At 40.5% G+C, this 12,202-nt stretch overlaps 1 protein-coding gene across 3 annotated transcripts in view; it reads left to right on the top strand.

Annotated features, from left to right (window-relative positions):
• PDIA5 (protein disulfide isomerase family A member 5) overlaps positions 1-12,202 on the top strand; it is a 100,312-nt gene that overhangs the window by 81,141 nt on the left and 6,969 nt on the right. For 2 of the 3 annotated variants that reach the window (XM_061370063.1, XM_061370064.1), the window contains one exon: positions 5,577-5,647. The exons of the other annotated variant lie outside the window; for it this stretch is intronic. In XM_061370063.1, coding sequence (XP_061226047.1) covers positions 5,577-5,647 — 71 coding nt within the window. The remainder of the gene's footprint in view (positions 1-5,576; positions 5,648-12,202) is intronic. 3 annotated transcript variants of the gene reach the window in all.

Genomic DNA, 12,202 nt, shown 5'->3' with positions numbered 1-12,202 from the left:
ACCTTTCTTCTATGTGCTGTGCTAATACAGCTTCCACTTTTCTAACGAAACTGAATTAACCTTGTACTGTTCAGCTGTAGAGAGGTTATATTATGTCATTGGACTTTCTAGTTTCAAATTAAACAAAGAATGAAGTAACTTAAAGGACGTTTTTCATATGTAAGCAAGTAGAAACCTGTGTTTGTTGGAAAGAGAAGTTGATTCCTTTAGGCAATTCTGAAAATTTCATACAATTTTGTTTTAAATGTAATAAGGTGATGGTTGTCCAAACATGGTGCATCTCTTTCATGCACTACTCTGGAGGCACCTTTATAATTGCCATCTGTTCCTAATACTTTTGTACACTGAAATTTTAAGAGTCTGTATGTTTTTGGTTTGACTCACTATCATTGCTAAACAATTCACTTGGTTAAAAAAAAGGAACCCTGTCCAATCAAAATTTCTCCATTTGATTGTAAAAAGATATGTAGGTTATTCACCTGATTGTTCCATTGCTTTGAAATCCTCTTTGCATCCCTTTGGCATCCCATGGGACCCTGCAATTATGAGAAGCGTTTACAATTCTGAGTACAGGGTATTATTTCTGTGGATTTATTGAATGGTTATCACAGCATATGCTTGATTACTCTTATCTTAGGGGCAATGTGCACTTGGTTTTTAATACCAGCTCCATGTCTGTCTTACCTTACCTGACAAATGGGTTTACTCTGTTTTTCCCTCAGTCTGTTTGGTTTTGGTTTTTTTCACTAGTTTATGAGGAGATGTGAGCACTTAAGTTTTTCTGTTTCCCCATGCAATGTCTTTGATTTCCATCATGTATACAAATGGTTTGTGGCATCATTTTGGAAACCACATCCAGCTCAGCCCTGCAGTTCTTTATGAAATATTTACAGCTGTCAAACCAGTGTTCCCATGAGGTATAAAGCCAGCTTCTGTACTGGCCTCTCCAGCACCTTCCTGTGCCCAAACCAATGCTGGCTCATTGGTTCTTTCCTCAAAGACACCCAGAGAAGATGCTGCATTGTGTGATTTTTCTTGCTATCAGTAAATTCAGTCCACAGAAAATAAGTGGGGCTACGTCTTTCCCATCAGTTCATCTCCCAAAAGACCCACCATCTTTCCTTTAAATGCTTCTCTAATTAGAAGAGATTTAATCTGATTGCCTTCCCCCCGTCAGTGATAACAGGTCTAAATGAAGCCCGCTTTCTTGCTTTCTTACCTGCTGTTCAGCAGCCCTTCCTCTTGAATTTTTACCCCCAGGAACCATATTTTTCATGTACTGGATCAGTCAAAAGCTACTTGATTTTCAGGGTGAGGAATGCGCTGGTACTGCACTGTGCCTTCCCCGCCCTTCCCAGCCTCACAGCATGAGTGCTGCAAAAAAGAAAATTAAAAAAAAAAAAAGCCCTCTAGAAAATACTGGGTTCAGGTGAATTTTAAATTTGTAGTGCAAAGGCAAAGAGGGCTTAGAATGCCTCTAGTGCAGGTGTACTCATAGGGTTCCATGGACCTGCGGGTTAGGCAGGCAGATCTCATCCTCCAGCAGGTCTCAGTGGTTGGGCAGAGCAGATGCCACCATGAGCTGCATGGGAGCACCTCCAGAGTGCAAGATTTTGAGCAGAGAGACAAGAATGTCTGGCCAGAGCTGTAATAAAGCCGTACTGTTTGCTGATTGGGAATGGAGAATGGCCTTAACACGTGCTACTGCATGTGCATTATATGTCAAGCTCTCTTGATTCTCTGCTAGTTGATGCAAGAGTGTTTCTGCATTAGAAACTGAAGTTAGCTTGAAATTTGAGGAGGTGATTAGAGGTCTTAAGTGCCAGTGCTGGGTTGCTGTGGAAAGGCTGGATGTTCCAGGAGCAGGTTCTTTCAGATTTCTCAGGTCAGGCACAGGAAGTTACTGTTCACATCTGCTGCTAACTCTGTTGAGATCAAATTTGACTATGATGTAAAAACAAAGAAAGAAAATGGGTAAAGCAAAGCCCTGAACCTACATTAGAAGGCTCTGCTCCCAGATGTACTACTTCCATTCCTGCTCAATTGGAAGTCTACCTCTTGGCCCTGTCGGAGGCTTGTGTGCTACCATAGCACCCAAATTATTCAACTAAATTAAATGGGATACATCCTCTGCCTTTTTTAGTCCTTAGTGACATACTGCCCTATAAATACTAGTGAGAAGAGGCAGGACCCTTGGATTCTTGACACCTTACCACACCTTCATGCCACCAGTTTAATCTCCCTCCGTTGCAGCCTATCTGGAAAACCATTTATAATGAGCCTGCACTTCCTATCCTCATGTACAGTGCTTGGTACATTTCCTTTCCTTGCACCTTCAAATCTGGAAGATAGTGTTAACACTTAAAATAAATGTGTGATAGTGGGTGAGAAGAGGGAATGGGGAGAACAAGTTTCCCGTCTGTCAAAATGAAGACATCAACCTCTGCTTTTATTTTTTTTGGCATGTGTGCTTTAAATAGAATGACTGCGTTGGGTGATTTCCAAGTGTTTGCTGCATTTGGCAACCCTTCTAAGTTGTAACAGATGAAGTTCTGCTATTCCATATGATGTGCTGCTTCCCCCTTTCCCGGTGACTCCTTGAAACTCCTTGGGAATTCAGCTTAGCATCCACATCTGTTCCATGAATGGATGTCCAAGGCTAACAAAATGCCTACTGGACTTGGAGTCAGCTCTGCCAAAAGCCATATGGGTTGTGTTTTAGTTTTGCAAGCACAGTGCAGTAAAGAAAGGAGGTTGGGCCAAGGGAGAAGTGAGGGGAGGAGGGATGAACCTCAGATCAGTAAATTAAGGTAACTTTTTGTCATTTTGATTTAGAGTAGGAAGATGAAAAGATCACAGAGAAGAGGAAAGAAAAGCTTTGAGCATAAATTACTTTATCCATTGTTTTTGAACTACATGGTATTCCTCTCCTCTGTGTGGTGGTATTGACTACAACCTCAAAGCACCTTTGGTTTTGCCTACCTTTTCCAAAATGCATTAATAGTCTAGATATCTGGATGCTTCCTTTGGCCTTACAAAATGTGCCTCTTTGCTGAGAACCATGCTCAAAGCCTTTCTCGATGCTGCCTATTGAACAGCATACAGCAGTGTGCAGTGGTGACTTGCTAGGGTGGAAGGGATGTTGAGCAGCTGCCGATGCTTCTCTGCGCTGGTTTCTTACCAGTCATCTGCTGGCCCCTGTAAAATGGCAGTTTGCATTTTTAATAGCCATTGGGCTTCTCTGTGTCTGAAAGAATATGCTTGCTGTTTGTCAAATCATGTTCTGATTTTCTTGAAGAGTGTGATTCATGGAGAGATCTTACCTGCTGCAGTGTTAGTGAGGGCTTGGAGAGAGGCTTTACTGAATTCCCCCATCCTTGGCACATCCAGCACCCGTAAGGTGGGAAATACATCAACTGGTGTATCATGAAGGTATTAGGGAGGAATAAGAAGACTGAAGTCTCAAGTTTCTGTTGAAATGTCTTTTATTGAGGGTTCAAAAGTCACCATTTTGTAAAATCTAAAATTCAAGCTCAAGATCATAAGCAGAAAGGGGAACCTCAAAGGTTTAAGTTTTTAGGAGCCTTTATGTTTTAGTGTAACAGTTTGAAGTGCTTTCCAGTCTACAGCATGTAGATTAGAACAAGTGTTCTTGTTTTAGGGGTGCCTGATTTTTTTTTTTGTGTGTGTGTGTGTCTTTGGAATTCTTTTTAGATGTCGTCACCAGTTCTGATTTATTAGTGTAGAGCAGTGTTAACAAATCAACCAAGGCAGTCACCCCACGGTATAGGAGATTATCCAAGTTGAGTCAAGAAGCAGGCTTGAAATCTGAAGGCTTTTCAGTATCAGGCAGGTTGGACAGGCAAGTGGCAGGAGAGAAAAGGGGTCACTGAAATGGGCTGATCAGCCTGGATGGCTACCCATATGGCAGCAGCCTGGAATCCTACCCATCTCTTCTTCCTCTTCCTCCTTTTCTTTCTTGACCATTTTCTCCCAGGCAAATGCTGAACAAATCAACCAAGTCAATAGTGTGCAAGTTGTAGAGGACGTGCACTATCTCCCACTGAAACACAGCTGCCATCAGGATAGACTGCCATTTTACTGTGTAAAGAGTTTAAAGCCGGTAAGATGGATTTGCAGAAGTGCCTCGGTTTCCCAGGAAATGTCCCTTTGACTTTCCGGTATTCTTAGTTACTGCATAGATTCTCAGTTTATTTATATACATGTGTCATTGCAGTGCTTTCAAAATCCTATTCTGAAGAAAAGAATGCTCTAAAATTCAAAGCACTGCATGTAAGCAATGAAACAGCATTTTAGTGAAGATGAAAGGGGTGTGCAGTGTTTATGCACAGATACTGTTTTCCTTGTCAACTGAAAGAGTGAGAGCAGTTTATGAGAGTGTGACTCTAAGCCTCCTAAGAGGGCATTTGTTCAATACTGACTTAAAAGTAACACAACCACTTGTTCATCATTGTAAAATACTGGTAAACAACAGTAGCATGATCTGTAATTGGAGCAACTCATCTGTGTTCTGTTTTGTTCCTATCCAGAAATAATAGAATGAGCTTTATTGCCTTTGCTAGTGTTATACAGGCTTGACTGAAGCGTGTCCATTCCTTTTTAACCTGGATATCAGCAAAAAAATAGTGTACCGAGTTCCTACTTCAGAGCAACCTCCTTATGCTGTGTTTGGAAAAAACAGTTTGTTACACATATGCAGGCACTTTCCTTTTCAAAGGAAAGATATTTGAGAGTAGTTTAGATTAATCATAGACAGTAGACATTGCTGAGAGCACTCACATCTGAGCCCTGAATCAAGAAAGCATTCTGTTCCCCTTCACACACAAAGTTGTGGGGTTCTTGTGTACTGTGGGGTTCTTGTGTGCTGTGTCTTTAAAGCTTTTCTGGGATTGCCCATTTGTGGTGAACAGGAGGAAGGTCTCCAGGAAGGCCATCAGCATTCAGCCTAACCTTGGACTGGACCTCTGTTCTTCACAGTGGAAAATGTATAGCTAGTTGGACTTGCTTCTCTTCCCCTCCCTTGATGGCTTGGCTGTAACACAGGCAATTCCCAATCACTTCTAAATGCTCCCAGCAACTTACTTTCCAACTTCCAACCTCCTCCTGTTCACAACTGTGCTGTCTTTATTCCTGCGTCCAAATGTAGCTTGTATCTGTGGCAACAGCAGTAATAACCTACGTGGTAATACCCATGAGGAGGTACAGCAACAGGGAAATAGTTTGTCCATCTTTTGGCTAGCGATCTTAAAATGCTCTTCAGGGACTGGCAATAGAGAAGAGCTCCCTGCACTGTGGTCCCTGTACCGTTTGTCATGTAACTGTAAGTGTATACTTAAACTGCTTGAAGTCAGAGGGATTTTAAACACGTGCTTAAATTCATGTAGCTGACACATGATCTACAGATGCCTTGTCCCACTCTTCCCATAACTGGAGAACTTTTGTCTAGAATTATTCTTAATACAAATTTTCCACTAGTTCACCTTGTGTTTTGAGTTTGTCCCAGTATCTTATTCACAACTAATGTTTATGCTGTTTTTTCTTCCTGTGTCAAACAGGGTGTCCCCACTGTAAAAATGCCATTCCACATTTTACAACTGCTGCTGAAGTCTTTAAAGAAGATCGAAAGGTACTTGCTGTTCATTATTTCTGAGATACTTAAGAATGTTTTCCAGCATTTGTACTTTATAGGCTTTGCTTATTGATAAGGTGGTAGGTTTGCACATAAAATTGCTGTTACACTAATAGAAATGTATGTGCAGCTTAGGGATTGCTGGGTTACACTTTTAACCTATTCTGCTTTCTTTAATTTATTGTCTTTTCTATGTAATTCTTTGTGTAAGAATCTTTTTCTATGAAGTGAAACACATTCTTTGTTATTGAAAGGTTAATAAAAGATAATTTACATCGTCTCCATTCCCCTTCAACTTTTGCCAGCTGTTGGGGTGCATGTGGAAAAACCATAGGTTGTGTGACAGTCCTGAAGAACTCAATCATACAATTAATCTTTGCTTGCGTAGCATAAGTATGATATGTTTCTATAAGTTGGCTGACTTGAGTCCACGATGTTGGGCCCTTCTAGGACCCTTGTGCTTCTGTCCTGAAAATACATATGATGGCTGAAGCTCACCAGTTACTTTCCTTGCATCAGCTGAACTATTTTAACCGAGTGCATGCGTATCTGGGGTTAAAAAATAAAAATCCCAACACCTCAGCCACTGGATTTAACCAGATAATGAACTACAGACCTGCTTATTGTCTTGGAGTGAACTGTATTTCATCCTGGTCTCGAGATTTGTTCCAGCTTCACGATTGGTTTGTGTTTGAATGTGACATGGAAAAAAAATGGCAACTTAATAGGAAAATCGCTCTCTACAGCTTACTCAGCAGGGGAAGTGGAGAGGGAGTTGCTGAGCTCTTCTGTGCAACCCTGGTATCCAGTGGCAGGACGAATGGGAAGGGTTTAAAGCTGCACCAGGGGAAGTTTAGGAAGCATTTCCTTACTGAAAGTGTGGTCAAACGCTGGAACAGGCTTCCTGGAGAGGTGGTTGATGCCCCAAGGCTGTCAGTGCTTAAGAGGTATTTGGACAATGCCACTAACAACACTCTTTAACTTTTGGTCAGCCCTGAATTAGTCAGGCAGCTGGACTAGATGATTGTTGTAGATTCCTTCCAACTGAAACAGTGTTCTATTCTACATTCTGTTTTAAATGAAGAGATAATTCTGTAACAGTTACACCCCTATTAATCTGCCTGCTACTGTAACAGAAGAATGTGTCATGTTTGTTTGGTTTTTTCTTTTTCCTATTATCTTTTCTGTAAGTTGTCGAAGATGCATCAGATTATAAAGAAATAATTCTTTTATCATTGACTGCATAAAATTGGAAGTCTATCACTTATGCCCTCTGGCACATAAAAGATTCAGAGGTATTCAGCTCTTGGTTCTCTTACTGCTATAAATTTGTGTGCTCAGATGCCTTTGAGTTACTTGTTTGTTTCCAAGATCTTTGAGAAAGTGTCCTTGTTTTCCCACTTCGTTGCCAATGAAGCCTCTCTTTCCTAAACTCATTAATATTTCAGTCAGAGGAGGCGAAGCAAATGTACCAAACAATGTGCAACTTGCTTATTAGAGCCCCAGGATGTATTAACAAGCAATCTGAATCATGACACAGTTTATTGGACATGGTGGTGGTGGTAAACAAAGGCTTGCAAAGCTTTCAGTTCAGGTTGTGAAGCTTTCAGTTCAGGTTATGAAGGGACTCCCAAGAGCAGAGCAGTGATTGACAGTTGCATCTCTTGACTTCAGTTTAAGGCCGAAGTAAGGAGATATAAAATGTAATGAGTTGGAACAGGAGAGCCAGCAGGGAATATTAAGGCTGGTACAGTTTTAAAGAGGTGTGTGCAGTTACGGAAAATGGTGTTATTCCACCCCAGTGACTTATGAAAGTGCCAGGGATTGATTATCTGGGGAGCACTATTTTAATTGTGTACAGCCATAACCTGCCAAGGTGCTTCTTGCTGGCAGTTTGTGCCATTGTGGAAAGAAAATAAACCTGTTTAAGACTGCAGAAGAGCACATGGCTGTTCTTGCAAGCAGCACTGGGCATATTCCCATATTTCAAACTGGACTGACCCTTCAGACTAATTCATAGTTCTGAAGAGTTTCAAACTTCAATAAAATTACTGCTTAAGAGGAAAGAGATATTTCTTCTTCCAAAACCAGGGAAAGGTTACTAATTTTTATTTTTAGTCATGATGGTTTGGGTGTTCGCTTTTTTTTTCCTCTGAAAAAAAGGTTTGTTCACTTTAACACAGTATGGTAGCATTTATACTGTATCTTCTTTTCAGTAGGGGTGGTCCTTTAATTAAGCATTCAATTCTGCAGAGTCCGAAGAACAAGCAAAAAGCTTCCAGCCTGGAGCTGGTTATAAATGGTATCTTGAAAGGTATTCTTTAGGAGACTTTTGAGTCTTTACATGGAAATTTTGAAGATGAGCAGAGCTTGAAGCTGTTAAATACGTGTCTTTGACTCTACAGGTTCACTGCAAGGGGGTGGTTTTGGCACAGAAGCCCCCTCCCGCCTTGGGCTGTGTGTAATGCTGTGCACTTTTTCATCATCTGCACAGCTGGAGTTGGAGTTTAGAAACACAGTGCTCAGAACATTGGTCCCAAATGTCAGTTCTTGTTGGCCGTATCACTGCTGGTTGTTTTAGCAGAAATCCCAAGGCTGCTTGCTTGCCTAGGGCAGTCGTGTGGCTATAGCAAAACATGGCTCTGGGTGTAACCCAGAAACCAGAGCCCCTGTGTCTTTTCATGTGCCTGGAGAAATAAGTAAGACCAGATCATTGGAGAAACTAGTCCAGTGAAGCAGTTAGGATATTGCTTTCGGTTACTTAAAAAGAAAAAAAGAACAAGGGAAGAAAGACCCATCTGGAACATCCTTGCCTTGGAGCACTGTGGTCTTTGCACACAGCTGCCAGAGGAAAGCCTTTGGCCTGTGCTCCACAGCTCAAGTTTTGGCAATGACCAGTGTATGTCAGAAAATGCTAATGTGAGGATCGTCACTCTGCTGAACAGATTGAAGAGCAGGAAGGTATGTTCACTGACTGCTTCAGAGACTCTTGAAAGGGAACCAGCTAAGTCTTAAAAAAAAACCCTGCATTCTGCCTTTTGGCTGATCCTAAAGTTCAGCTTGAAAGAACTAATTTGTGATGCTCCAGCTTGGATTTGCTGAGGGAGAACTCTTGACTTCTCAAGGCCTCTCAGAAACAAATCTCTGGAACTCCCCCCAGAGAGGCTGCTGTTTGACCAATCTTCTCTGTTTCCTCAGAAGACTGTTCCTGTACAAATGCAATGACCCAAATCAGAGCACTGCAACTGGGTTCTAGTGAGTTTGTACAGAAACAGCTGTGGCAGAGATTGCTGGAAAGGGTGCAGCTGATGGGGTGAGTTGGGGAGCTGCAAGACAGCAGTGAAACTGGCGAGTCCTCAATGTGTATTGCAAAACACGGGTTGAACTGTGGTTGAAAATCATCATACCAAGCAAATCGGTGTACAGTTATCCAAATGAGTTAAAATTTTAGTTTGGCCAAAAATTTGATCCCTAATTGCTTAAAAAAAAAGCACGTGTTGAGTTTCTTTTAATTAGGGTCATTAAATGTGGTGATGCTAGCACTGTACATTATGGTGCCTACTAATGAATCTTCCCTTTGCAAATAGGACTGCTTTGAGAACAGTTGATGAATTGCAGCTATGATAATGCTGCTGTGGCACATCAGAGCATCTAATAATGGATCTTCCATTTGCAAGGCCTTTCACATGGAGAACGGTAGCTGCATTGCAACAAGCTTTAGCAAGCCAGCTCATAAGTGCATTAGGGTCCAGAACAAGTAATATAAATAGAAACCTATGGAGTAATCATGGAGAAGAATGTGCATTTGTCTTATTCATAGGTACTTTTAAGACATTTGGCAACAGTGGGCTTTTTTTTTTCCTAATAATCAGGTACTTGTCATCTGGAATTGACTATACTGTAAAAATGTTGCTTGAAAGCATTCTTTTCTGTGCTGCGATTTTAACTTTTTTAAGCTGATCATGTATCATTCTTTTCAAATCAATATTCAGTTAGTTATTCACTTCCATTTTCATAACAAAAGTCAATGTTAGCTTCAGCAGAGATTTATTTCCTTGAATCAATAAACCAGTGTGTGCAGTACATATTTTAACAGGAGAGTAACTAGGATCACAGGGGGAATTTTTACTATATCATCATATGGTGACTGGGAGAGAAACTGTTAACATGAAGAAGGTTTAAGAATGGAAAAGAGGAGTTACCTTGGAAGGTCAAGGGATCCCACTTTCAATTTTCTGCACATCTATTTGAACCACTGCATGTAATTGTGTTTCTTACCTGAAAGATCCCTCCAGAACAAAAAGTTGTTTCATAATTCTGTTGGAACATAACTGTGATTCCTGATGTATGATTAGATGACACTGCAAGTTGTTCTTTCTCCGTCTCACATTTTCACAGCAAAAAAATTTAGGCATCATCTGTCTGTTACAGTTGAGGCACACAGAGATCAGTGGTCATATTTTCCGCATAGCTCCACTTCTATTTAAGCATCTAAATGAAAAGTTCTGATTTTTGCAACAGCTTGTTGTTTTTAATCAGACCACTTCATCTGAACAATATGCCATGCGCTATTTCCTTTCTTAAGAGCTCTTCAGAGCTGGTCATGCATTGATCATGTTCTAATGCGTGCAGAGTGAAGTTTGCAACTCCATAGTTAAGCTCCCTCTTCTTTGGTAAAACCATGAAATGTCGGTGTGAGATTTCCCTTTTCAGATAAAGGTATTTTCCAGTTCCAGATGTTGGTAGTTGTGATAAACTATACCAACTATGGAGAAATGAGTACTAATCTGGTAATTTTTTTAAATTTTTATTATTCTAATGTATACTTGTTATGTATACTAACCTGGTATTATTATCAGCTGCATACCAGTTATGAAGAGCTACCAATACAGTTAGAAAGCTGGATGTACTCCAGGTAACTTTCTCTGGAGTCCACAGTCTCTGATTGACTGTCTTTTCATTTGATAACTATTCTATTCCTGGTACAGCTACTGAACAGGATGGTGATAAAAAACCTGAACAGCCTCTGGAGAGAGAACTTGTATATAATGATGTATTGTCAATATCTAAGGGAGTGCTGATTTGTGTTATGGAGAATCCATAACCCTATGGAGTTTTCTGAATGTTTCAGATACAGCACATTTTTTTTTTCTTCCTGAATTGTTTTTTTCAGTGGGTTTTTCCCTCTGGTTAGAGGAAAGTTTGGAAAACTGAAGAAATGACATTTTGGCCCTAACGATCAAAATCTCTATAAATCAGTCTTGCCTTCTGAAAGCTGCCATGCTGGGGTCTTCCATAGTGTATATACACACACACATTTTAGCCTAGCCTTAGGAAAGTTTTTTGTTCTCACAGATTTTTAAAGGTGGTAATGGTTGGACATCGTGATCTTAAAGGTCTTTTCCAACATAGTTGATTCTATGATTGTTTCCCTTTTGATGAGGGGAATTCATGAAGGTGATGCCAAATGTCTTGGCTTCGGGATATATATCAGGGATGTTTTATATTTAATATGTTTAATCTGTTTTATGTTTAACTCTGCTTGAATAAAAATAGTGTTTTTACAAGACAAAGCATATAGGTCTTGCTAACCTATGCCTTCCCATGAACTTCCATGTAACTTGGAATACTGATAGTTGAATATGATTTCTGAGAGTTATATTCTCCACAAGTCTTTAACTACATTTTGGTAGAGGTTTTTTTTGGTTGTTATTTTTTCTGACTTGATTTCCTTCTTTAGTGATGCAGAAAGGGTGATCATTGCAAAGAAGATCGAGAATGAGAGGAAAACCTCCCTGCAATGTATCACTGCTCACCTAAGCCAAGACTCAAGCGAAACCAGTCTTCTTGTGGGCTACATCTTTTTATGTGCATCCTTTCAGTATAGTCATGAATTAATCCACCCTAACTGAAAACTGCTGGGGGACACTCCTCTACCAGAAATTTATTTTAACATTTGTGGTCCATGAAAATGCAAACAGGATAAAGAAAAGGGCACTGGAGCTGTTTATTGAAATTCTGGTATTTCTTGGAGTTCAGCTATCTGAAGTTGATAGAATTGAGATTAGAATTGGTCCTCAGTCCAGAAGTGCATTTTGCTACAAGTGTTTTTCAGCATTACTTTTCTCATCTTGCAGTGCACTGTATTTGATCTTCTGCTGTGAGACAGGCAAGACAATTAGGACCATGGTAATGAGTGCATAGAGATGGTAGCAACCTCTATATTTAGGCTGCCTTAACATTTCCACTCTAAAGTAATCACTCAAGCTCTCCTAAGTACTCTTACTCAGCTACTGTTGGCAGCAGGCATTTGAAATACAGCTTCAGATACAGTCTTGGGAGTTAGATGTCTCTCTGTGAAATTTTGCTCACGTCTGTATGAGTAACAAGGCTTTTGAAAACTGCTGTTCCTTTTCTCTTACTGGCTGTAAGAATCTAAGTTCTGAAGAACTGGGCTCAAAAACGACATTTGCAGGAGCAGTGGGTGGCATGTCCATGGTGCTGTGTGGGAGCTTGCATGCGGGAGCATTTCAGAGAATGACGGACCATGGA

Source organism: Neopsephotus bourkii, unplaced genomic scaffold (assembly GCF_033783945.1).
Source record: "Neopsephotus bourkii isolate Nb327-2 ecotype Australia unplaced genomic scaffold, CSIRO-AGI_Nbou_v1 NB_1526, whole genome shotgun sequence".
Lineage (NCBI taxonomy): Eukaryota > Metazoa > Chordata > Aves > Psittaciformes > Psittacidae > Neopsephotus > Neopsephotus bourkii.
Note: the sequence above shows the minus strand (reverse complement) of the source record. Positions and strands in the feature narration are given on the sequence as shown.